The sequence below is a fragment of the Lepisosteus platostomus genome, chromosome 10 (genome assembly GCF_059453375.1).
Source record: "Lepisosteus platostomus isolate fLepPlt1 chromosome 10, fLepPlt1.hap1, whole genome shotgun sequence".
Classification (NCBI taxonomy): Eukaryota; Metazoa; Chordata; class Actinopteri; order Semionotiformes; family Lepisosteidae; genus Lepisosteus; species Lepisosteus platostomus.
The window spans coordinates 21,002,661-21,030,500 of record NC_142620.1 but is presented as its reverse complement, the minus strand read 5'-3'; the positions used below and the strand labels follow the sequence as shown (position 1 = coordinate 21,030,500).

General features: G+C 41.8%; 2 protein-coding genes across 4 annotated transcripts in view; both read right to left on the bottom strand.

The window, feature by feature from the left end:
- Positions 1–375: 375 nt before the first annotated feature.
- On the bottom strand, positions 376–2,868 carry LOC148653574 (zinc finger C2HC domain-containing protein 1C-like). Its single transcript, XM_088648760.1, has 2 exons — positions 1,574–2,868; positions 376–1,169 (listed from the first exon to the last, which is right to left on the bottom strand). The coding sequence occupies exons 1-2, from the start codon at positions 2,846–2,848 to the stop codon at positions 921–923; spliced, it is 1,524 nt and encodes a 507-aa protein (XP_088504886.1). The 5' UTR covers positions 2,849–2,868; the 3' UTR covers positions 376–920.
- A 15,641-nt stretch (positions 2,869–18,509) lies between these two features.
- The window catches only part of LOC148653572 (uncharacterized), a 64,849-nt gene continuing 55,518 nt past the window's right edge, over positions 18,510–27,840 (bottom strand). For 2 of the 3 annotated variants that reach the window (XM_088648756.1, XM_088648755.1), the window contains exon 3: positions 18,510–20,346. In XM_088648756.1, coding sequence (XP_088504882.1) covers positions 18,740–20,346 — 1,607 coding nt within the window. In that variant the 3' untranslated portion in view covers positions 18,510–18,739. Of the gene's footprint in view, positions 20,347–20,829; positions 20,942–27,840 lie in introns of those variants that run through there. The other variant, XM_088648757.1, reaches the window with a different exon arrangement.

Here is a 27,840-nt window from a genome sequence, read left to right as displayed (position 1 = left end):
CACATTAATCCCAACATATTTCAAATATTATGTAAATTAAATAAATTAAATCAAATAACTTTCATTAAAAAATCACTCTTTTCCTTGCTTTTTCAGTTGTTTTTAAGGAAAATTGATGCCGAGAATGTGTGAATACTACTTTTTGATGGTTCCAAGGCCAATGTGACCTGTTCTATTGCCTGCTAATTGTACATTCCAGGTTGAAAAATTATTTTTCGGAGGTCAAGGTGTATGAATGATAAGAACAGCTTGAAATTTCTTTTCACGGTCGACACACATTTATCATAAGGGAAAAAAACTGAAATAACCACAGCTACGCAAACACCAGTCCACCAAAAAAAATCATTTTATTAAAACAAAGTAACATTTTTTTTATCATCATACGGATGAACTGTGCTAAATATATTTCTAAAAAGAAAAAGGCAGGATGTGATGTCAGGAAACAGTTCTTTCTGGGCCCTATGCGGACAACACGATCCGAAAGGTGAAGAAACAAGAGGGAAAAATATCATGCAGGAGTCGGTCAGGAGACGGGGGCGTGTCCGAGGTGAGCAGGTGTCCAGGGGAAGTGAGTCCGGGGCAAACAATCCAAGCAGAAATCCAAAAAGGGGAATCCAAAACGGGAAGCGAAGTCCAAGACCAGGGTATCCATCCAAAATAACTAAAAACCAGAACCGGGTCGGGACCGGCGGGACAGGGAATCAGGAACAGGAAACTAAAACCATAACGGAGCCAGACGCAGCAATCGCCTGCGTCTGGCTTTAAAGGTGGAACTAAAGAGGGGCTGGAATAAGAAACAGGTGTGGGGAATGGGACAGAACGAGGAAGGGCTGGAGCACCCTTAAGAGGAGGAGTAACGATCGTGACACGTGAGTCATGAACCACGATCACGACTCTTTTGCTCTTCTTCACATCAGTTTTCACCTGCGAGGAGGAGGAGGAGGGCGGCTCCTGATGTGCTGACACTTGGGGATGTGCCTCTGTGCCGGCCTGGGGGCAAAGCGCCGGCCGCAGTGAGGGCAGGGCACGTAGTCGGGGTTTGGATTCGCCGGGGGCTGGGGCAGGTTCACAACCTTCCCTCCTTGCGTGATCACCTGCTGCACCTCCCTGGCCTGTTTGATGCTCCGAATGAAATCCTCGTGCTTCTGCCTCCAGTTGTTCTTTCTCAGCTGGGAACAGGAAATGAAACCAATAAAACAGCTTCCAGAAAAAGTCCAGACTAGCACTGCGTACACAGTCTAGTCACAAACCATTCACAAGGCAAGAAAATATCAATACAGCAATAACTTAGCTTACTGGGGCTACCTTTCAGGTCATTGGGTAGAGAGTACAATTTAGTTATAGTTTTGTTTCCTGTGAGTGCTATTTGCTTGATATCTCATGTAGATTTTAACAACAGAATTCAGAAGTCACTAAGATCCATTTATTCTGTCTGGCGAATGTGCCTTTGCGGCAGTTTTTCAGAAGAGTACTTCATTAAACACTTATTTATTGTTTACATTGATTTATAAGCTGAGTCTGACTCTAGGAGAAAACAAGGGAAGCTTGGAAAGAGTTTAAGGATAGCCCTTACCACGATTGGCGGTTTAACCTTCTTCTTATGGATGTATGTCTCCAGTTCTGTTCCCTTGGCCCTGTGCTTGAAAGAGTCAAAAACCTTCCTCTTTGAATTCTGAAGCTTCTTGCAGATCTTGCTGTGTTTCTCCAACCTCTCTACAGCAAACTTCCTGTGACACAGTTCACAGGGCACCAGCTGAGGGTTTCCACTCTGGCTATTCTCATATGGAAATTGCTCAGCGGTAGGGCACATCAGACTTGTAGGGGACAAATATCTGTTTTCCACTGACAGAGTTTGTTCATCCAGACATGAGGTGTTATTTCTGAAGAGGGCCTGCGAGGCCTGTGCCGCTGAAACGTCGCTTTCAGGGAGCCTTGCTTTCTTGAGATACTTTCTCCTTCCACAGGGGACGTCTTCTAGCCCACGGCTGCAAGGGCTCACTTGACATCTCTCCTGATGGGAAAGCGCAGAGGGAAAGTGCGATTCTGCGCATCCGCCATCTTCCATTGGAGAAGCATAATCAAGGTTGTCTCCTCTGAAAGGAAGGGCTTTCCTTGGAGCGAAGGCTTTTTGCTTCTCCATTCTGCAGGTCAGAAGAGGCACGGCCTTAGAGCGGTGGTTGGCCCACGGTCCTCTGGGGCGAAGCTCGCTCTGCCTCGCCTGGAGTGTCTTCCTTCGGGTCAGGAGTCCTCTATTTTCCCTTACGGCCACCTCTCTGGAGTCTTCCATCTCTCTCTGAACCATCCTCAGCTCCTCCTGAGCTCTGAAGAGCTTCGCCTGCATCGTGGCCTCCATCTGGCGAATCTCGTCCTTCATCATGGCCTCCTTCCGGCGCATCTCATCCTGCAGGCTGGCCTCCCTCCGGCGATGCTCCTCCTTCAGCGCGGCCTCTGCCTCGGCCACTTTTCGTAGCTCCTCTTGCAACTGAAAGTGCTCCTTCCCATTGGCATGAGAAGGGCATTCCCCTGGAGGGGTCGCCACCATGGGGAGGACAGTCCTGTCCTTAGGTTTGCGTACTCTTGAGCCCCTCCTGCCCGGCCTCTCGCAGAGCCTCTCATGACCATCCTGAGGCGGGGTGGGGGCAAACAAGGAATCTCTCTGTGCTTCCGGGCGGTCCACAGCCCGAACCTCACCAGGGCCGGAGACTTTCCTGTTACCCATAGGCTTCAGGGGGTAAGACCGATCATACCCCACAATGTTCTTCTCGGGGCCCTGCTGGGCTTGGAAGCGATAGCTGTTCCCCGTCTTCTTCTCCGCAGCGTATTTGACATATTGGAAAGATTTTCTCATCTTCTGTAGAGTGGCCTCCTGCCGCCGATTGTACATGGCGATCATTTTTTTCTCCTTTTCCTGCATCAGTTTCTCTTGGAAGGTGTCCTTCAGAAGCTGTATCTTGGGAGGCGGGCAGTACGTGGAGATCAGATCCTGTCGCCTTAAGGGCGCAGGTCGATTCGAGTCTGTGTCCTTCGGGGAGGGGGACAGAGCACCAGGCTTAGGACTGGGCTCCATTGGCAAATGAGATATGAGCTTTGTTTCCCAGGTATCTGGAAAAGGCAAAAATGGCAAATAAGTGATATCCTGCACAGTCTAGTATGGTCTAATAGAAAAGAATAAAAAAAACAATTCAGGAAATACACAACTTTTTAATATTAAACCTAATGGTGTTGAATGCTGCATGCTGACTCAGTAGGAGACAGATCCTAAACATAAACATTATAATAAACATTTGTTTCCCAAATAACATTCTCAATGTTCAGAATGCTTAAAGTCATGAGCTTTTTAAAAAATGTGTAACTGAAACCTGGAAATGTACTATTTCATTTCAAAGCTTGTATTATATCTATGATATAAATGTTTTTTATATAAAATTAACCCATTATGCAACAGGGGTTTGAGCAAAAGTCACTGTGAATAAGGGAATTTATCAATATTAATTAGCCGTTTCACTACATTATAGATAGCTGAAGGATTATGATAAAGTATATCGATTTCGCTACAAATTGACAAGCATATTTGATGACACTTACCAAACAAGTTTTAAACAGCGGAGAAATAGTTCACCACGACGATAGCAATGCAATGTTTGACTGGATCTCCCTATGTGATATATCTGTATTTGGGTATATACAGATCACGTAATTCAGGTCACCAACCATTATTACGACGCTCATATGTCATAGAGCTCCTTAGGATGTTTGTATAATCTTAATGCAAATTTTCATATGGCCGCAGTTACGGCGTTTATTTTACAGTTAATGTAACAGGATGTCATTATATTTTTCTGTCTTTATGGTGGCAGACCACTTAACTAAATCTGAGTAGGCGGTATCTACAAATGGGTCAGATAAAATATTAAATATACAGTATAAGCTCACACCTATTCATACCCTTTATGTACTGTATATCTACAATTACGTATACTGTATAATACGATAACTACCATTACAAAATGTCTCCCTTTTGATTTGAAGTGGTTCTTTTAAATAAGTAAATTGCAATCATTTGAGCTCCTATTTCATCGCGGCGACGGACTGAGACTCCAGTTGGATTTGTGAGAAGTAAAGGGGTGTGTCTGTTTTAAAACCGATTCATACGTCTTAAACACATGGACGTAGATAGCACAGTTGTGTTATATAATTTATCTTTTTATTTTATTTAAATTTAAGTATCACATACACATTTTCAAAGTAACTGTACCCCTTTTAATTATTATCCCCATCGCTCACAGCTCCGAAGGTGAGACGAGGGCTACTTCAGATGGGATTTCCACTATTTCTCTCTTAGCTTGTATACCGGTGGAAAGGAGAGGGCTCTTAAAACGTGTTGATAGTAAGATTGGGATGTATTTGCAGTCTAGACATAGTTTTTTTAATGTTCGGAGCCGCCACAGATTCATTTTCTTACGACTGCTTTTCTGGATGACAATGACAATGCAAACGATGGTGTTAAGGCGAGGCTGTGCCTTAAGGCTCCACTGCTTACAATGTTCAGCGCGTAAATCGCAAACGAGCGCCTTCCCTTACGATGAAAATGCAGAAAATAAGAACACGAGATTTAAGCCTACGGCTTACAAATTTATGCGTAAACACTAAAACCGTATCTTTAGCAAAACTGGCGAGACAATGTGTTTTATTATTTAAAAAAGTACTGGAAAATAATTAAAGGTTATCACGATAAACAGAGGTTACTGATCTACTACTGTACGCTGTGACCAAAAATGAGAGTCCCCCGATCCTCGCAGCCTTCATGCTTTGGTCTTGGCCTGGCCGTTTTTTTTTAAGATAATGGGGTCAAGTTAAGAAATTATGCAAGTTTCTAATCAAATCCAAGGGCGCCTCGATCTCCTAAACATCTTTAGAAGGCCGACGGACCACACTGCACGGTCCGGGTCCGGGCCCTGACCCGGTTCTGGATAATGCCAGCTTAAAGTGAAAAATTCTACTGTACATATTATGTTTTCTATTATGGTATATATGTATAATATGGCGCGACCGCTCACGAAGCTAGAAAGAAAGTTATCCGCCATTTTTATTTTACCTGCAATTGAATTTGCCATTAAAATCATTATTAATACCGCAGCTGCTAAATTACTTACCTAAAAGCGTTCAGATACAAAAGCACTTGAGCTGTAATGTTTATATACTGTTGGCCCGATGACCTACTTCAAGAAGAATTGTTACATAGACCGCCAAGGACTGTCATCACACTTTACGTCATAAAGCGCTTTAAAACTTTAGACAAGTTCAACACCTCATATTTTGTACTGTATATCATGGTAAAAGCAACTCAAAGCAATTATAAAAATGATCGAAAGGTAAAAATACAAGCTTATACGAGCTGTCATTTTAACATTTATAACATATATTTAAACAAAACATATATAATCTATTTTAATAAAATAGAAAAGTGTTCTTAGTCTTCACTTAAAAGCTGTTAGAAGCTGCCTTTCTGACAAGAGAGTTCTGTGAGTTCCACACTCAGTGCATTAAAGTCAAAACCAGTTGGTTTTTATTTCCTGTTTTACGACAGAGCAAGGAGGGTGTCCACAGACCACTGTGCACCTGCAGGCTGATATGGGGGGTAAAAAGTCTAGAAGTTAGTAAATAAGATTTTAACATATGTTCTAAAACACACCGGACACCTGTACAGTGATGCCAACACAGTGATCTGAGCTCCTTCTTTGAGTTAAATCCTAGCATCTGCATTTTTTACAAGTTGTTGCTATGGCAGAGCATGACCAGAGCATAACAGAAACCACCCATTTTCTAACCGCTTCATCCAATTCAGGGTCAGGGGGTCAGGGGGTCGCGGGGTCACGGGGGAGCCAGAGCCTCAGAAAGTAATAAGCAGGAGATACCCGGGACTGGATGGTAGTCCATTGCAGGGAAGACACAGACACTCACCAATTATCCCAGAAGCCAGTTAACCTACCAGTAGTTCTTTGAACTGTGGGAGGAAACTGGAGCACCCAAAGCAAACTCATGCAAACATGGGGAGAACATACAAGCTCCATACAGATAGCACCCCAGGTCCAGAAGTGTACTCAGGGCCTCAGCACTGTGAGCTAGCAATGCTAAACGCTGCTCTACTGTGCATGCTAATTTCTAGGCATCAGGTGATCAATCAGGTAGTGTTTCTCAGATAAAAGGACACCAGTAATTTAATATGAGATTCAAATTGACCTCAGAACAAAATATAACTTATGTTATATAACGTATATATAACTTACTACAGCATAACTGTCTTATTTGGCTCTTGTAGAAAATATTAACAGCATGCCTATTAAACATACAGTATCTAGCAATCAGCAATCAAAATAAAAACATTTCCGAACATGGAAACTGCCCCGTTAATGAAGCATTTCAAAGACATAAATCTATTCAATAATTACAGTTTTAAGTAGATAACAGATTTATATTCGGATTACGAAAGTATCATAACAACGGCTGCTTGTGTAAGGAATCCATGAATACCACTGTACATGAGAATTTCACACCTATTTGTAATCAATACACAAAATTATATTGAATTTCAGGTACTTGTTTTGTCAGCATTGCTTGACTCCGCGGACTCCTTGTTGTCTCAATATTCTAGCAACAGGACTAATCGCCAATACAGTGCCGTTGTAATCTATTCCTTCTGCCAGCAGAGGGCGGTATTCGCACAGCCAGTTCAGGATAAGATACGGTCCTCGCAGTTCACAGTACAACTGGCCACAGCCGTACTCAGAATATGCTCTCGATAACCTCGTTTAGTTTAAGTACGGCCGTATTTCATATCAACCCACAGATGCATTGCATAAACACTAGAATTCTGGTTGTACTTAAATTGACCTTATACGTTTTGGATTATGTTTAACCTTCTTCAATTTCTTTCTTTTCTTCAACCATATTTTGAGATGATAAAGTTTGCAAAAGCAAATATTATTCAGTGCTTTTTCTTCACTCCTTTAATCAAACCCACATTTCTATAAGGAGGGCCATTGTGAAACTCCCCAAAGTGAGCTGAATTAATCTTTTATTCTTCACACCTGCGAAGTCATTCCTTCATTGTGCAATATGAAGGCCTTTCATTATTCACGTATACTACAACATCTGAAAATAATGGGTCTTGAAATAGTTGAATGAAAGAAAATCCTGAATAACTCCTCCAAATGCGTGTTACACTTTCATCAAGTACACACATTTTGAATGTGTTGAACTATAAAAAGTTATTTTAACCATACCCAATGGAGCCCGGGAGTGCGATTGCATACACAATCATGTTTTCAGTGTTTGGACATCAGCCGTACATCAGAACAATCATTTCACTAACACAGCTCCATGTTGAGTGACTTCCCTTCAAAAACACAAAGTCACTTTCCCTTAGCAATTATTGCATGGACTTAGATTATCTGCCTTCTGCATCAAGCCCTGTATGATATACTGTACAAAGCCAAGCTTTGGGATAGTGCTTTGTTTGGATCCTTGTCTTGATCCTTTTGGATCCCAGGCTGCTCATTTGCAAATGAGTTTTGACATTAATTATAGTGACTATAGCAATGAGGTGGCACTGTGGTTCACAGAGCTGGGGTCCTGGGTTCAATTCCTGGGGTGCAGTCTGGATGGAATTGTATGTTCTCCCTTCATTTGTGTGGATTTCTTCCAGGTGCTCAAGTTTCTTCCCACAGTCCAAAGACATACAGTACTAGTAGGTTAAGGTGGAACTACAGTCCCAACTTTTCAGACCAGTTATTTAATTTCAGTCACAAAATAAAATCATTGACATTATAGAAAAACTTTACAAACTCAAAATTGAGCACAAAATCATGAACTTTGTGAAAGTACTGTAAGTTACACCATGTTGTAACAAATTCGCATTCAAGTTCCACACAAATTGCGATGTGATGCAGCCCTTCCTGCTCACTAATCACTGTAATGACTAATGCAATGTGATGTAGGAGAGAAAAGGTATAGGTTGTGCAGCAAACATTTCACTGCAAAAAGCGTTACATTCCATGGTTCTTTATGCAGAGTTAACAAGGTAGTATTATTTATTGGCAAAAACGTCAAAAAGTTGAGAGCAATATTTTCATTGGATTAAACGAGATGTATTCACAAGTCTGCTCCTTTACAATGTCACAGGGCCACATCAGATTACAGGAAGTTTTGCTGCCTCGTTCTGAATCGCAGAACATGGTAATTCTTTAACCTTGAAATGTAGTCTATTTTGTGATGTAAATTGGAGGTTTTACAAGTTATTGTGTGTTCCCCTTTAATTGGCTTCTGGGAAAACTGGCCTCAACACTGTATTGGATAAGGCACTAAGAAAACAGATTCATGCGTGGACCACAGCAATGTCCCTTTACTGAGAGCCAGCAATCAACGGATGTGTCTGATCGTGAATGGTTTTCCCTGTTGTTTGTTGTATTACTCGGTGTTGCATTTTAAGCTGTGCATGAGGCAGGACCCGGAGGCTGCTGCTTCTGCTGGGATTGAGGAAGAGCTGAGCGCCATGTAAGGCAAAGACACTGCGTTCCACTTTATCAGGTGCCTGGAGTGTAAGAGCTGCAGATAATATTGAGTCACATTAATCCCAACATATTTCAAATATTATGTAAATTAAATAAATTAAATCAAATAACTTTCATTAAAAAATCACTCTTTTCCTTGCTTTTTCAGTTGTTTTTAAGGAAAATTGATGCCGAGAATGTGTGAATACTACTTTTTGATGGTTCCAAGGCCAATGTGACCTGTTCTATTGCCTGCTAATTGTACATTCCAGGTTGAAAAATTATTTTTCGGAGGTCAAGGTGTATGAATGATAAGAACAGCTTGAAATTTCTTTTCACGGTCGACACACATTTATCATAAGGGAAAAAAACTGAAATAACCACAGCTACGCAAACACCAGTCCACCAAAAAAAATCATTTTATTAAAACAAAGTAACATTTTTTTTATCATCATACGGATGAACTGTGCTAAATATATTTCTAAAAAGAAAAAGGCAGGATGTGATGTCAGGAAACAGTTCTTTCTGGGCCCTATGCGGACAACACGATCCGAAAGGTGAAGAAACAAGAGGGAAAAATATCATGCAGGAGTCGGTCAGGAGACGGGGGCGTGTCCGAGGTGAGCAGGTGTCCAGGGGAAGTGAGTCCGGGGCAAACAATCCAAGCAGAAATCCAAAAAGGGGAATCCAAAACGGGAAGCGAAGTCCAAGACCAGGGTATCCATCCAAAATAACTAAAAACCAGAACCGGGTCGGGACCGGCGGGACAGGGAATCAGGAACAGGAAACTAAAACCATAACGGAGCCAGACGCAGCAATCGCCTGCGTCTGGCTTTAAAGGTGGAACTAAAGAGGGGCTGGAATAAGAAACAGGTGTGGGGAATGGGACAGAACGAGGAAGGGCTGGAGCACCCTTAAGAGGAGGAGTAACGATCGTGACACGTGAGTCATGAACCACGATCACGACTCTTTTGCTCTTCTTCACATCAGTTTTCACCTGCGAGGAGGAGGAGGAGGGCGGCTCCTGATGTGCTGACACTTGGGGATGTGCCTCTGTGCCGGCCTGGGGGCAAAGCGCCGGCCGCAGTGAGGGCAGGGCACGTAGTCGGGGTTTGGATTCGCCGGGGGCTGGGGCAGGTTCACAACCTTCCCTCCTTGCGTGATCACCTGCTGCACCTCCCTGGCCAGTTTGATGCTCCGAATGAAATCCTCGTGCTTCTGCCTCCAGTTGTTCTTTCTCAGCTGGGAACAGGAAATGAAACCAATAAAACAGCTTCCAGAAAAAGTCCAGACTAGCACTGCGTACACAGTCTAGTCACAAACCATTCACAAGGCAAGAAAATATCAATACAGCAATAACTTAGCTTACTGGGGCTACCTTTCAGGTCATTGGGTAGAGAGTACAATTTAGTTATAGTTTTGTTTCCTGTGAGTGCTATTTGCTTGATATCTCATGTAGATTTTAACAACAGAATTCAGAAGTCACTAAGATCCATTTATTCTGTCTGGCGAATGTGCCTTTGCGGCAGTTTTTCAGAAGAGTACTTCATTAAACACTTATTTATTGTTTACATTGATTTATAAGCTGAGTCTGACTCTAGGAGAAAACAAGGGAAGCTTGGAAAGAGTTTAAGGATAGCCCTTACCACGATTGGCGGTTTAACCTTCTTCTTATGGATGTATGTCTCCAGTTCTGTTCCCTTGGCCCTGTGCTTGAAAGAGTCAAAAACCTTCCTCTTTGAATTCTGAAGCTTCTTGCAGATCTTGCTGTGTTTCTCCAACCTCTCTACAGCAAACTTCCTGTGACACAGTTCACAGGGCACCAGCTGAGGGTTTCCACTCTGGCTATTCTCATATGGAAATTGCTCAGCGGTAGGGCACATCAGACTTGTAGGGGACAAATATCTGTTTTCCACTGACAGAGTTTGTTCATCCAGACATGAGGTGTTATTTCTGAAGAGGGCCTGCGAGGCCTGTGCCGCTGAAACGTCGCTTTCAGGGAGCCTTGCTTTCTTGAGATACTTTCTCCTTCCACAGGGGACGTCTTCTAGCCCACGGCTGCAAGGGCTCACTTGACATCTCTCCTGATGGGAAAGCGCAGAGGGAAAGTGCGATTCTGCGCATCCGCCATCTTCCATTGGAGAAGCATAATCAAGGTTGTCTCCTCTGAAAGGAAGGGCTTTCCTTGGAGCGAAGGCTTTTTGCTTCTCCATTCTGCAGGTCAGAAGAGGCACGGCCTTAGAGCGGTGGTTGGCCCACGGTCCTCTGGGGCGAAGCTCGCTCTGCCTCGCCTGGAGTGTCTTCCTTCGGGTCAGGAGTCCTCTATTTTCCCTTACGGCCACCTCTCTGGAGTCTTCCATCTCTCTCTGAACCATCCTCAGCTCCTCCTGAGCTCTGAAGAGCTTCGCCTGCATCGTGGCCTCCATCTGGCGAATCTCGTCCTTCATCATGGCCTCCTTCCGGCGCATCTCATCCTGCAGGCTGGCCTCCCTCCGGCGATGCTCCTCCTTCAGCGCGGCCTCTGCCTCGGCCACTTTTCGTAGCTCCTCTTGCGACTGAAAGTGCTCCTTCCCATTGGCATGAGAAGGGCATTCCCCTGGAGGGGTTGCCACCATGGGGAGGACAGTCCTGTCCTTAGGTTTGCGTACTCTTGAGCCCCTCCTGCCCGGCCTCTCGCAGGGCCTCTCATGACCATCCTGAGGCGGGGTGGGGGCAAACAAGGAATCTCTCTGTGCTTCCGGGCGGTCCACAGCCCGAACCTCACCAGGGCCGGAGACTTTCCTGTTACCCATAGGCTTCAGGGGGTAAGACCGATCATACCCCACAATGTTCTTCTCGGGGCCCTGCTGGGCTTGGAAGCGATAGCTGTTCCCCGTCTTCTTCTCCGCAGCGTATTTGACATATTGGAAAGATTTTCTCATCTTCTGTAGAGCGGCCTCCTGCCGCCGATTGTACATGGCGATCATTTTTTTCTCCTTTTCCTGCATCAGTTTCTCTTGGAAGGTGTCCTTCAGAAGCTGTATCTTGGGAGGCGGGCAGTACGTGGAGATCAGATCCTGTCGCCTTAAGGGCGCAGGTCGATTCGAGTCTGTGTCCTTCGGGGAGGGGGACAGAGCACCAGGCTTAGGACTGGGCTCCATTGGCAAATGAGATATGAGCTTTGTTTCCCAGGTATCTGGAAAAGGCAAAAATGGCAAATAAGTGATATCCTGCACAGTCTAGTATGGTCTAATAGAAAAGAATAAAAAAAACAATTCAGGAAATACACAACTTTTTAATATTAAACCTAATGGTGTTGAATGCTGCATGCTGACTCAGTAGGAGACAGATCCTAAACATAAACATTATAATAAACATTTGTTTCCCAAATAACATTCTCAATGTTCAGAATGCTTAAAGTCATTAGCTTTTTAAAAAATGTGTAACTGAAACCTGGAAATGTACTATTTCATTTCAAAGCTTGTATTATATCTATGATATAAATGTTTTTTATATAAAATTAACCCATTATGCAACAGGGGTTTGAGCAAAAGTCACTGTGAATAAGGGAATTTATCAATATTAATTAGCCGTTTCACTACATTATAGATAGCTGAAGGATTATGATAAAGTATATCGATTTCGCTACAAATTGACAAGCATATTTGATGACACTTACCAAACAAGTTTTAAACAGAGGAGAAATAGTTCACCACGACGATAGCAATGCAATGTTTGACTGGATCTCCCTATGTGATATATCTGTATTTGGGTATATACAGATCACGTAATTCAGGTCACCAACCATTATTACGACGCTCATATGTCATAGAGCTCCTTAGGATGTTTGTATAATCTTAATGCAAATTTTCATATGGCCGCAGTTACGGCGTTTATTTTACAGTTAATGTAACAGGATGTCATTATATTTTTCTGTCTTTATGGTGGCAGACCACTTAACTAAATCTGAGTAGGCGGTATCTACAAATGGGTCAGATAAAATATTAAATATACAGTATAAGCTCACACCTATTCATACCCTTTATGTACTGTATATCTACAATTACGTATACTGTATAATACGATAACTACCATTACAAAATGTCTCCCTTTTGATTTGAAGTGGTTCTTTTAAATAAGTAAATTGCAATCATTTGAGCTCCTATTTCATCGCGGCGACGGACTGAGACTCCAGTTGGATTTGTGAGAAGTAAAGGGGTGTGTCTGTTTTAAAACCGATTCATACGTCTTAAACACATGGACGTAGATAGCACAGTTGTGTTATATAATTTATCTTTTTATTTTATTTAAATTTAAGTATCACATACACATTTTCAAAGTAACTGTACCCCTTTTAATTATTATCCCCATCGCTCACAGCTCCGAAGGTGAGACGAGGGCTACTTCAGATGGGATTTCCACTATTTCTCTCTTAGCTTGTATACCGGTGGAAAGGAGAGGGCTCTTAAAACGTGTTGATAGTAAGATTGGGATGTATTTGCAGTCTAGACATAGTTTTTTTAATGTTCGGAGCCGCCACAGATTCATTTTCTTACGACTGCTTTTCTGGATGACAATGACAATGCAAACGATGGTGTTAAGGCGAGGCTGTGCCTTAAGGCTCCACTGCTTACAATGTTCAGCGCGTAAATCGCAAACGAGCGCCTTCCCTTACGATGAAAATGCAGAAAATAAGAACACGAGATTTAAGCCTACGGCTTACAAATTTATGCGTAAACACTAAAACCGTATCTTTAGCAAAACTGGCGAGACAATGTGTTTTATTATTTAAAAAAGTACTGGAAAATAATTAAAGGTTATCACGATAAACAGAGGTTACTGATCTACTACTGTACGCTGTGACTAAAAATGAGAGTCCCCCGATCCTCGCAGCCTTCATGCTTTGGTCTTGGCCTGGCCGTTTTTTTTTAAGATAATGGGGTCAAGTTAAGAAATTATGCAAGTTTCTAATCAAATCCAAGGGCGCCTCGATCTCCTAAACATCTTTAGAAGGCCGACGGACCACACTGCACGGTCCGGGTCCGGGCCCTGACCCGGTTCTGGATAATGCCAGCTTAAAGTGAACAATTCTACTGTACATATTATGTTTTCTATTATGGTATATATGTATAATATGGCGCGACCGCTCACGAAGCTAGAAAGAAAGTTATCCGCCATTTTTATTTTACCTGCAATTGAATTTGCCATTAAAATCATTATTAATACCGCAGCTGCTAAATTACTTACCTAAAAGCGTTCAGATACAAAAGCACTTGAGCTGTAATGTTTATATACTGTTGGCCCGATGACCTACTTCAAGAAGAATTGTTACATAGACCGCCAAGGACTGTCATCACACTTTACGTCATAAAGCGCTTTAAAACTTTAGACAAGTTCAACACCTCATATTTTGTACTGTATATCATGGTAAAAGCAACTCAAAGCAATTATAAAAATGATCGAAAGGTAAAAATACAAGCTTATACGAGCTGTCATTTTAACATTTATAACATATATTTAAACAAAACATATATAATCTATTTTAATAAAATAGAAAAGTGTTCTTAGTCTTCACTTAAAAGCTGTTAGAAGCTGCCTTTCTGACAAGAGAGTTCTGTGAGTTCCACACTCAGTGCATTAAAGTCAAAACCAGTTGGTTTTTATTTCCTGTTTTACGACAGAGCAAGGAGGGTGTCCACAGACCACTGTGCACCTGCAGGCTGATATGGGGGGTAAAAAGTCTAGAAGTTAGTAAATAAGATTTTAACATATGTTCTAAAACACACCAGACACCTGTACAGTGATGCCAACACAGTGATCTGAGCTCCTTCTTTGAGTTAAATCCTAGCATCTGCATTTTTTACAAGTTGTTGCTATGGCAGAGCATGACCAGAGCATAACAGAAACCACCCATTTTCTAACCGCTTCATCCAATTCAGGGTCAGGGGGTCAGGGGGTCGCGGGGTCACGGGGGAGCCAGAGCCTCAGAAAGTAATAAGCAGGAGATACCCGGGACTGGATGGTAGTCCATTGCAGGGAAGACACAGACACTCACCAATTATCCCAGAAGCCAGTTAACCTACCAGTAGTTCTTTGAACTGTGGGAGGAAACTGGAGCACCCAAAGCAAACTCATGCAAACATGGGGAGAACATACAAGCTCCATACAGATAGCACCCCAGGTCCAGAAGTGTACTCAGGGCCTCAGCACTGTGAGCTAGCAATGCTAAACGCTGCTCTACTGTGCATGCTAATTTCTAGGCATCAGGTGATCAATCAGGTAGTGTTTCTCAGATAAAAGGACACCAGTAATTTAATATGAGATTCAAATTGACCTCAGAACAAAATATAACTTATGTTATATAACGTATATATAACGTACTACAGCATAACTGTCTTATTTGGCTCTTGTAGAAAATATTAACAGCATGCCTATTAAACATACAGTATCTAGCAATCAGCAATCAAAATAAAAACATTTCCGAACATGGAAACTGCCCCGTTAATGAAGCATTTCAAAGACATTAATCTATTCAATAATTACAGTTTTAAGTAGATAACAGATTTATATTCGGATTACGAAAGTATCATAACAACGGCTGCTTGTGTAAGGAATCCATGAATACCACTGTACATGAGAATTTCACACCTATTTGTAATCAATACACAAAATTATATTGAATTTCAGGTACTTGTTTTGTCAGCATTGCTTGACTCCGCGGACTCCTTGTTGTCTCAATATTCTAGCAACAGGACTAATCGCCAATACAGTGCCGTTGTAATCTATTCCTTCTGCCAGCAGAGGGCGGTATTCGCACAGCCAGTTCAGGATAAGATACGGTCCTCGCAGTTCACAGTACAACTGGCCACAGCCGTACTCAGAATATGCTCTCGATAACCTCGTTTAGTTTAAGTACGGCCGTATTTCATATCAACCCACAGATGCATTGCATAAACACTAGAATTCTGGTTGTACTTAAATTGACCTTATACGTTTTGGATTATGTTTAACCTTCTTCAATTTCTTTCTTTTCTTCAACCATATTTTGAGATGATAAAGTTTGCAAAAGCAAATATTATTCAGTGCTTTTTCTTCACTCCTTTAATCAAACCCACATTTCTATAAGGAGGGCCATTGTGAAACTCCCCAAAGTGAGCTGAATTAATCTTTTATTCTTCACACCTGCGAAGTCATTCCTTCATTGTGCAATATGAAGGCCTTTTATTATTCACGTATACTACAACATCTGAAAATAATGGGTCTTGAAATAGTTGAATGAAAGAAAATCCTGAATAACTCCTCCAAATGCGTGTTACACTTTCATCAAGTACACACATTTTGAATGTGTTGAACTATAAAAAGTTATTTTAACCATACCCAATGGAGCCCGGGAGTGCGATTGCATACACAATCATGTTTTCAGTGTTTGGACATCAGCCGTACATCAGAACAATCATTTCACTAACACAGCTCCATGTTGAGTGACTTCCCTTCAAAAACACAAAGTCACTTTCCCTTAGCAATTATTGCATGGACTTAGATTATCTGCCTTCTGCATCAAGCCCTGTATGATATACTGTACAAAGCCAAGCTTTGGGATAGTGCTTTGTTTGGATCCTTGTCTTGATCCTTTTGGATCCCAGGCTGCTCATTTGCAAATGAGTTTTGACATTAATTATAGTGACTATAGCAATGAGGTGGCACTGTGGTTCACAGAGCTGGGGTCCTGGGTTCAATTCCTGGGGTGCAGTCTGGATGGAATTGTATGTTCTCCCTTCATTTGTGTGGATTTCTTCCAGGTGCTCCAGTTTCTTCCCACAGTCCAAAGACATACAGTACTAGTAGGTTAAGGTGGAACTACAGTCCCAACTTTTCAGACCAGTTATTTAATTTCAGTCACAAAATAAAATCATTGACATTATAGAAAAACTTTACAAACTCAAAATTGAGCACAAAATCATGAACTTTGTGAAAGTACTGTAAGTTACACCATGTTGTAACAAATTCGCATTCAAGTTCCACACAAATTGCGATGTGATGCAGCCCTTCCTGCTCACTAATCACTGTAATGACTAATGCAATGTGATGTAGGAGAGAAAAGGTATAGGTTGTGCAGCAAACATTTCACTGCAAAAAGCGTTACATTCCATGGTTCTTTATGCAGAGTTAACAAGGTAGTATTATTTATTGGCAAAAACGTCAAAAAGTTGAGAGCAATATTTTCATTGGATTAAACGAGATGTATTCACAAGTCTGCTCCTTTACAATGTCACAGGGCCACATCAGATTACAGGAAGTTTTGCTGCCTCGTTCTGAATCGCAGAACATGGTAATTCTTTAACCTTGAAATGTAGTCTATTTTGTGATGTAAATTGGAGGTTTTACAAGTTATTGTGTGTTCCCCTTTAATTGGCTTCTGGGAAAACTGGCCTCAACACTGTATTGGATAAGGCACTAAGAAAACAGATTCATGCGTGGACCACAGCAATGTCCCTTTACTGAGAGCCAGCAATCAACGGATGTGTCTGATCGTGAATGGTTTTCCCTGTTGTTTGTTGTATTACTCGGTGTTGCATTTTAAGCTGTGCATGAGGCAGGACCCGGAGGCTGCTGCTTCTGCTGGGATTGAGGAAGAGCTGAGCGCCATGTAAGGCAAAGACACTGCGTTCCACTTTATCAGGTGCCTGGAGTGTAAGAGCTGCAGATAATATTGAGTCACATTAATCCCAACATATTTCAAATATTATGTAAATTAAATAAATTAAATCAAATAACTTTCATTAAAAAATCACTCTTTTCCTTGCTTTTTCAGTTGTTTTTAAGGAAAATTGATGCCGAGAATGTGTGAATACTACTTTTTGATGGTTCCAAGGCCAATGTGACCTGTTCTATTGCCTGCTAATTGTACATTCCAGGTTGAAAAACTATTTTTCGGAGGTCAAGGTGTATGAATGATAAGAACAGCTTGAAATTTCTTTTCACGGTCGACACACATTTATCATAAGGGAAAAAAACTGAAATAACCACAGCTACGCAAACACCAGTCCACCAAAAAAAATCATTTTATTAAAACAAAGTAACATTTTTTTTATCATCATACGGATGAACTGTGCTAAATATATTTCTAAAAAGAAAAAGGCAGGATGTGATGTCAGGAAACAGTTCTTTCTGGGCCCTATGCGGACAACACGATCCGAAAGGTGAAGAAACAAGAGGGAAAAATATCATGCAGGAGTCGGTCAGGAGACGGGGGCGTGTCCGAGGTGAGCAGGTGTCCAGGGGAAGTGAGTCCGGGGCAAACAATCCAAGCAGAAATCCAAAAAGGGGAATCCAAAACGGGAAGCGAAGTCCAAGACCAGGGTATCCATCCAAAATAACTAAAAACCAGAACCGGGTCGGGACCGGCGGGACAGGGAATCAGGAACAGGAAACTAAAACCATAACGGAGCCAGACGCAGCAATCGCCTGCGTCTGGCTTTAAAGGTGGAACTAAAGAGGGGCTGGAATAAGAAACAGGTGTGGGGAATGGGACAGAACGAGGAAGGGCTGGAGCACCCTTAAGAGGAGGAGTAACGATCGTGACACGTGAGTCATGAACCACGATCACGACTCTTTTGCTCTTCTTCACATCAGTTTTCACCTGCGAGGAGGAGGAGGAGGGCGGCTCCTGATGTGCTGACACTTGGGGATGTGCCTCTGTGCCGGCCTGGGGGCAAAGCGCCGGCCGCAGTGAGGGCAGGGCACGTAGTCGGGGTTTGGATTCGCCGGGGGCTGGGGCAGGTTCACAACCTTCCCTCCTTGCGTGATCACCTGCTGCACCTCCCTGGCCAGTTTGATGCTCCGAATGAAATCCTCGTGCTTCTGCCTCCAGTTGTTCTTTCTCAGCTGGGAACAGGAAATGAAACCAATAAAACAGCTTCCAGAAAAAGTCCAGACTAGCACTGCGTACACAGTCTAGTCACAAACCATTCACAAGGCAAGAAAATATCAATACAGCAATAACTTAGCTTACTGGGGCTACCTTTCAGGTCATTGGGTAGAGAGTACAATTTAGTTATAGTTTTGTTTCCTGTGAGTGCTATTTGCTTGATATCTCATGTAGATTTTAACAACAGAATTCAGAAGTCACTAAGATCCATTTATTCTGTCTGGCGAATGTGCCTTTGCGGCAGTTTTTCAGAAGAGTACTTCATTAAACACTTATTTATTGTTTACATTGATTTATAAGCTGAGTCTGACTCTAGGAGAAAACAAGGGAAGCTTGGAAAGAGTTTAAGGATAGCCCTTACCACGATTGGCGGTTTAACCTTCTTCTTATGGATGTATATCTCCAGTTCTGTTCCCTTGGCCCTGTGCTTGAAAGAGTCAAAAACCTTCCTCTTTGAATTCTGAAGCTTCTTGCAGATCTTGCTGTGTTTCTCCAACCTCTCTACAGCAAACTTCCTGTGACACAGTTCACAGGGCACCAGCTGAGGGTTTCCACTCTGGCTATTCTCATATGGAAATTGCTCAGCGGTAGGGCACATCAGACTTGTAGGGGACAAATATCTGTTTTCCACTGACAGAGTTTGTTCATCCAGACATGAGGTGTTATTTCTGAAGAGGGCCTGCGAGGCCTGTGCCGCTGAAACGTCGCTTTCAGGGAGCCTTGCTTTCTTGAGATACTTTCTCCTTCCACAGGGGACGTCTTCTAGCCCACGGCTGCAAGGGCTCACTTGACATCTCTCCTGATGGGAAAGCGCAGAGGGAAAGTGCGATTCTGCGCATCCGCCATCTTCCATTGGAGAAGCATAATCAAGGTTGTCTCCTCTGAAAGGAAGGGCTTTCCTTGGAGCGAAGGCTTTTTGCTTCTCCATTCTGCAGGTCAGAAGAGGCACGGCCTTAGAGCGGTGGTTGGCCCACGGTCCTCTGGGGCGAAGCTCGCTCTGCCTCGCCTGGAGTGTCTTCCTTCGGGTCAGGAGTCCTCTATTTTCCCTTACGGCCACCTCTCTGGAGTCTTCCATCTCTCTCTGAACCATCCTCAGCTCCTCCTGAGCTCTGAAGAGCTTCGCCTGCATCGTGGCCTCCATCTGGCGAATCTCGTCCTTCATCATGGCCTCCTTCCGGCGCATCTCATCCTGCAGGCTGGCCTCCCTCCGGCGATGCTCCTCCTTCAGCGCGGCCTCTGCCTCGGCCACTTTTCGTAGCTCCTCTTGCGACTGAAAGTGCTCCTTCCCATTGGCATGAGAAGGGCATTCCCCTGGAGGGGTCGCCACCATGGGGAGGACAGTCCTGTCCTTAGGTTTGCGTACTCTTGAGCCCCTCCTGCCCGGCCTCTCGCAGGGCCTCTCATGACCATCCTGAGGCGGGGTGGGGGCAAACAAGGAATCTCTCTGTGCTTCCGGGCGGTCCACAGCCCGAACCTCACCAGGGCCGGAGACTTTCCTGTTACCCATAGGCTTCAGGGGGTAAGACCGATCATACCCCACAATGTTCTTCTCGGGGCCCTGCTGGGCTTGGAAGCGATAGCTGTTCCCCGTCTTCTTCTCCGCAGCGTATTTGACATATTGGAAAGATTTTCTCATCTTCTGTAGAGCGGCCTCCTGCCGCCGATTGTACATGGCGATCATTTTTTTCTCCTTTTCCTGCATCAGTTTCTCTTGGAAGGTGTCCTTCAGAAGCTGTATCTTGGGAGGCGGGCAGTACGTGGAGATCAGATCCTGTCGCCTTAAGGGCGCAGGTCGATTCGAGTCTGTGTCCTTCGGGGAGGGGGACAGAGCACCAGGCTTAGGACTGGGCTCCATTGGCAAATGAGATATGAGCTTTGTTTCCCAGGTATCTGGAAAAGGCAAAAATGGCAAATAAGTGATATCCTGCACAGTCTAGTATGGTCTAATAGAAAAGAATAAAAAAAACAATTCAGGAAATACACAACTTTTTAATATTAAACCTAATGGTGTTGAATGCTGCATGCTGACTCAGTAGGAGACAGATCCTAAACATAAACATTATAATAAACATTTGTTTCCCAAATAACATTCTCAATGTTCAGAATGCTTAAAGTCATGAGCTTTTTAAAAAATGTGTAACTGAAACCTGGAAATGTACTATTTCATTTCAAAGCTTGTATTATATCTATGATATAAATGTTTTTTATATAAAATTAACCCATTATGCAACAGGGGTTTGAGCAAAAGTCACTGTGAATAAGGGAATTTATCAATATTAATTAGCCGTTTCACTACATTATAGATAGCTGAAGGATTATGATAAAGTATATCGATTTCGCTACAAATTGACAAGCATATTTGATGACACTTACCAAACAAGTTTTAAACAGCGGAGAAATAGTTCACCACGACGATAGCAATGCAATGTTTGACTGGATCTCCCTATGTGATATATCTGTATTTGGGTATATACAGATCACGTAATTCAGGTCACCAACCATTATTACGACGCTCATATGTCATAGAGCTCCTTAGGATGTTTGTATAATCTTAATGCAAATTTTCATATGGCCGCAGTTACGGCGTTTATTTTACAGTTAATGTAACAGGATGTCATTATATTTTTCTGTCTTTATGGTGGCAGACCACTTAACTAAATCTGAGTAGGCGGTATCTACAAATGGGTCAGATAAAATATTAAATATACAGTATAAGCTCACACCTATTCATACCCTTTATGTACTGTATATCTACAATTACGTATACTGTATAATACGATAACTACCATTACAAAATGTCTCCCTTTTGATTTGAAGTGGTTCTTTTAAATAAGTAAATTGCAATCATTTGAGCTCCTACTTCATCGCGGCGACGGACTGAGACTCCAGTTGGATTTGTGAGAAGTAAAGGGGTGTGTCTGTTTTAAAACCGATTCATACGTCTTAAACACATGGACGTAGATAGCACAGTTGTGTTATATAATTTATCTTTTTATTTTATTTAAATTTAAGTATCACATACACATTTTCAAAGTAACTGTACCCCTTTTAATTATTATCCCCATCGCTCACAGCTCCGAAGGTGAGACGAGGGCTACTTCAGATGGGATTTCCACTATTTCTCTCTTAGCTTGTATACCGGTGGAAAGGAGAGGGCTCTTAAAACGTGTTGATAGTAAGATTGGGATGTATTTGCAGTCTAGACATAGTTTTTTTAATGTTCGGAGCCGCCACAGATTCATTTTCTTACGACTGCTTTTCTGGATGACAATGACAATGCAAACGATGGTGTTAAGGCGAGGCTGTGCCTTAAGGCTCCACTGCTTACAATGTTCAGCGCGTAAATCGCAAACGAGCGCCTTCCCTTACGATGAAAATGCAGAAAATAAGAACACGAGATTTAAGCCTACGGCTTACAAATTTATGCGTAAACACTAAAACCGTATCTTTAGCAAAACTGGCGAGACAATGTGTTTTATTATTTAAAAAAGTACTGGAAAATAATTAAAGGTTATCACGATAAACAGAGGTTACTGATCTACTACTGTACGCTGTGACCAAAAATGAGAGTCCCCCGATCCTCGCAGCCTTCATGCTTTGGTCTTGGCCTGGCCGTTTTTTTTTTTAAGATAATGGGGTCAAGTTAAGAAATTATGCAAGTTTCTAATCAAATCCAAGGGCGCCTCGATCTCCTAAACATCTTTAGAAGGCCGACGGACCACACTGCACGGTCCGGGTCCAGGCCCAGACCCGGTTCTGGATTATGTCAGCTTAAAGTGAAAAATTCTACTGTACATATTATGTTTTCTATTATGGTATATATGTATAATATGGCGCGACCGCTCACGAAGCTAGAAAGAAAGTTATCCGCCATTATTATTTTACCTGCAATTGAATTTGCTATTAAAATCATTATTAATACCGCAGCTGCTAAATTACTTACCTAAAAGCGTTCAGATACAAAAGCACTTGAGCTGTAATGTTTATATACTGTTGTCCCGATGACCTACTTCAAGAAGAATTGTTACACACTGTAGACCGCCAAGGACTGTCATCACACTTTACGTCATAAAGCGCTTTAAAACTTTAGACAAGTTCAACACCTCATATTTTGTACTGTATATCATGGTAAAAGCAACTCAAAGCAATTATAAAAATGATCGAAAGGTAAAAATACAAGCTTATACGAGCTGTCATTTTAACATTTATAACATATATTTAAACAAAACATATATAATCTATTTTAATAAAATAGAAAAGTGTTCTTAGTCTTCACTTAAAAGCTGTTAGAAGCTGCCTTTCTGACAAGAGAGTTCTGTGAGTTCCACAGTCTCAGTGCATTAAAGTCAAAACCAGTTGGTTTTTATTTCCTGTTTTACGACAGAGCAAGGAGGGTGTCCACAGACCACTGTGCACCTGCAGGCTGATATGGGGGGTAAAAAGTCTAGAAGTTAGTAAATAAGATTTTAACATATGTTCTAAAACACACCGGACACCTGTACAGTGATGCCAACACAGTGATCTGAGCTCCTTCTTTGAGTTAAATCCTAGCATCTGCATTTTTTACAAGTTGTTGCTATGGCAGAGCATGACCAGAGCATAACAGAAACCACCCATTTTCTAACCGCTTCATCCAATTCAGGGTCAGGGGGTCAGGGGGTCGCGGGGTCACGGGGGAGCCAGAGCCTCAGATAGTAATAAGCAGGAGATACCCGGGACTGGATGGTAGTCCATTGCAGGGAAGACACAGACACTCACCAATTATCCCAGAAGCCAGTTAACCTACCAGTAGTTCTTTGAACTGTGGGAGGAAACTGGAGCACCCAAAGCAAACTCATGCAAACATGGGGAGAACATACAAGCTCCAGACAGATAGCACCCCAGGTCCAGAAGTGTACTCAGGGCCTCAGCACTGTGAGCTAGCAATGCTAAACGCTGCTCTACTGTGCATGCTAATTTCTAGGCATCAGGTGATCAATCAGGTAGTGTTTCTCAGATAAAAGGACACCAGTAATTTAATATGAGATTCAAATTGACCTCAGAACAAAATATAACTTATGTTATATAACGTATATATAACTTACTACAGCATAACTGTCTTATTTGGCTCTTGTAGAAAATATTAACAGCATGCCTATTAAACATACAGTATCTAGCAATCAGCAATCAAAATAAAACATTTCCGAACATGGAAACTGCCCCGTTAATGAAGCATTTCAAAGACATTAATCTATTCAATAATTACAGTTTTAAGTAGATAACAGATTTATATTCAGATTACGAAAGTATCATAACAACGGCTGCTTGTGTAAGGAATCCATGAATACCACTGTACATGAGAATTTCACACCTATTTATACACAAAATTATATTGAATTTCAGGTACTTGTTTTGTCAGCATTGCTTGACTCCGCGGACTCCTTGTTGTCTCAATATTCTAGCAATAGGACTAATCGCCAATACAGTGCCGTTGTAATCTATTCCTTCTGCCAGCAGAGGGCGGTATTCGCACAGCCAGTTCAGGATAAGATACGGTCCTCGCAGTTCACAGTACAACTGGCCACAGCCGTACTCAGAATACTGTATGCTCTCGATAACCTCGTTTAGTTTAAGTACGGCCGTATTTCATATCAACCCACAGATGCATTGCATAAACACTAGAATTCTGGTTGTACTTAAATTGACCTTATACGTTTTGGATTATGTTTAACCTTCTTCAATTTCTTTCATTTCTTCAACCATATTTTGAGATGATTAAGTTTACAAAAGCAAATATTATTCAGTGCTTTTTCTTCACTCCTTTAATCAAACCCACATTTCTATAAGGAGGGCCATTGTGAAACTCCCCAAAGTGAGCTGAATTAATCTTTTATTCTTCACACCTGCGAAGTCATTCCTTCATTGTGCAATATGAAGGCCTTTCATTATTCACGTATACTACAACATCTGAAAAAAATGGGTCTGGAAATAGTTGAATGAAAGAAAATCCTGAATAACTCCCCCAAATGCGTGTTACACTTTCATCAAGTACACACACTTTGAATGTGAAGAACTATAAAAAGTTATTTTACAATACCCAATGGAGCTCTGGAGTGCGATTGCATACACAATCATGTTTTCAGTGTTTGCACATCAGCCGTACATCAGAACAATCATTTCACTAACACAGCTCCCTGTTGAGTGACTTCCCTCCAAAAACACAAAGTCACTTTCCCTTAGCAATTATTGCATGGACTTAGATTATCTGCCTTCTGCATCAAGCCCTGTATGATATACTGTACAAAGCCAAGCTTTGGGATAGTGCTTTGTTTGGATCCTTGTCTTGATCCTTTTGGATCCCAGGCTGCTCATTTGCAAATGACTATAGCAATGAGGTGACACTGTGGTTCACAGAGCTGGGGCCATGGGTTCAATTCCTGGGGTGCAGTCTGGATGGAATTGTATGTTCTCCCTTCATTTGTGTGGATTTCTTCCAGGTGCTCCAGTTTCTTCCCACAGTCCAAAGACATACAGTACTAGTAGGTTAAGGTGGAACTACAGTCCCAATTTTTCAGACCAGTTATTTAATTTCAGTCACAAAATAAAATCATTGACATTATAGAAAAACTTTACAAACTCAAAATTGAGCACAAAATCATGAACTTTGTGAAAGTACTGTAAGTTACGCCATGTTGTAACAAATTCGCATTCAAGTTCCACACAAATTGCGATGTGATGCAGCCCTTCCTGCTCACTAATCACTGTAATGACTAATGCAATGTGATGTAGGAGAGAAAAGGTATAGGTTGTGCAGCAAACATTTCACTGCAAGAAACGTTCCATTCCATGGTTCTTTATGCAGTTTTAACAAGGTAGTATTATTTATTGGCAAAAACGTCAAAAAGTTGAGAGCAATATTTTCATTGGATTAAACGAGATGTATTCACAAGTCTGCTCCTTTACAATGTCACAGGGCCACATCAGTTTACAGGAAGTTTTGCTGCCTCGTTCTGAATCGCAGAACATGGTAATTCTTTAACCTTGAAATGTAGTCTATTTTGTGATGTAAATTGGAGGTTTTACAAGTTATTGTGTGTTCCCCTTTAATTGGCTTCTGGGAAAACTGGACTCAACACTGTATTGGATAAGGCACTAAGAAAACAGATTCATGCGTGGACCACAGCAATGTCCCTTTACTGAGAGCCAGCAATCAACGGATGTGTCTGATCGTGAATGGTTTTCCCTGTTGTTTGTTGTATTACTCGGTGTTGCATTTTAAGCTGTGCATGAGGCAGGACCCAGAGGCTGCTGCTTCTGCTGGGATTGAGGAAGAGCTGAGCGCCATGTAAGGCAAAGACACTGCGTTCCACTTTATCAGGTGCCTGGAGTGTAAGAGCTGCAGATAAAAGGTCCAGTGGGTGGGGAGACTGGTATTTTCCTGCTGCTGAATAGGTTTATTAATAGACCAGTTAAGAGGCAAGGCAGTCTGGGTGTGTAGAGGAATGGGAATGATAAGCCCTGTGCACTGTGGATGGTTTTTACAATCTGAAGAGGAGGATATGATCCATTATGACGCAAGACTGGAAAAAGGATTGATTTCAAAGCATGACTTTTGTGTGGTACAAAATGTATGTACAACATACAAACTTAATGTAAAAAGTATGAAAAATGAGGAGCATGGGACCCAACCACATTAAACATTGTCATCAACAAAGAAGACTTAGAATACTTGATAGTGCACTTTGAAATGTGCAGGAGTGCCTGTGATTCCTCTCCGAGTAATAATGATGCATATACTGTATAAGAAACAGATAAGCAATACAAAAAATAAGGAGGAAAAGCCACATTCATTTTATGAAGTACTCATATATGTATCTTTGTTATATAGTGAAGCAGAGGTGCCTAAAGATGACAGTATCTCTACCCAGAAACTGGATTTCAGAGGTTTTAGGCTCACTTTCATTTCATTTCCTGCTTTCAGTTGCCACATACTATAGTTTTTAAATGTTTGCCTAATAAAGCATACTTACTGTACTCTTCATTTGTCTGTAGCAAATCTCTACCACATCTGGAGTCCTGAAAATAAACGGGAATCCTACCCACTCAATCCAACAATCAAACTGTGATAACATGAGTCTTTTATGGATTAAAACTATAAGACTGCACATCCATCGAGGGCTGATTTTGACACACCTGTTTCGGGGTACAGGAGAGAAATATTCATGCATGGCAAAGACAGGAGCATTTGAGCATTAGATACATAGTTCCTTGAGGATTTTAAGCCTCAGATCTCAAAGCAGATGGGACTTCTCATTTCAAAGCTAAAAAAAATAGCTCGTAGACAGGGAACATTATGCAGCTGCAAAATACTAAAAATAAAACTGAAATTCCTGAAGTAAAAGAGATGTCCTTTGCAGTGCACGGACATGTACTGAATTCAGAAATAGAAAAGTAAGCCTGAAAAAAAGTAAGTTCGGAAAAACAACTAAAGTAACTGTTTACTTAAGCGTGCAAGAAATTATGTTGGAAATCTGTTATTACAAAGTTCCTGTTAATCGCCAATTATACTTAACATCTGCTTGTTTACCAGCAACAGCATTAATGATGCTGATTCATCAAAAACATAATTTAGATCTTAACAATAATACTGTGATGCTGGTACATCCATAAAGTACAAAAAAGGAGTATATTGGGGCATATTTAGGCTGAAACAACCTTTAAGATGACAAATTAACTTTGAATTGTTAATAACCTTTCATGCAACAAAAAAGCACATCCAAGAGACATGCTTATTTTTGAACATGAAAATCTACTGAAAATGTGAAGGATGATGAGGCAAGCTGTGAAGAGAGCAACGCTGGCGGCGCTGGAAGCATGATGACAGCGGGGTCTCTCACAGTTCACCAAAAAACCTCAAACAGAGGGGGAGAAATTAGAGTTATATACTTCCTCTGCAGCTGATTGCCTGCAACAGCAACAGAGCTCAAAATGCACCCATGGCATTTGTTCACATGACTGAACTGCCTCCAGAGAGATGAATATAGCTGTGACAGAATTAATCACAGAAGTTACCTGTTCTGATGTTGTTTTAATACTTTAATAAATTATTGTTTAATGCATTTGTGAGAAACAAGTATTTGGGAAGCAACTTGGAAGTTAGTGGTTGTCTTGTAGAGGACCTTAGAGACTTGCAGATGTATATTTAAATTTCCTTTTAAGGAGTTCTGGTTGTGATCCAGTATGTGGTATTGAAAAGCCAAATCTCTCTACTGTGCAAGGTCTAGCATGGAGACAAAAGATCTTCCAAAGCTTGTATTTATGCAAGAAATGGAAATGAAGCACAGATAGGGGTTACAAATGAAGAAACCACTGTGATGCAATGTCACGAGGGGCTTGATCAGAATT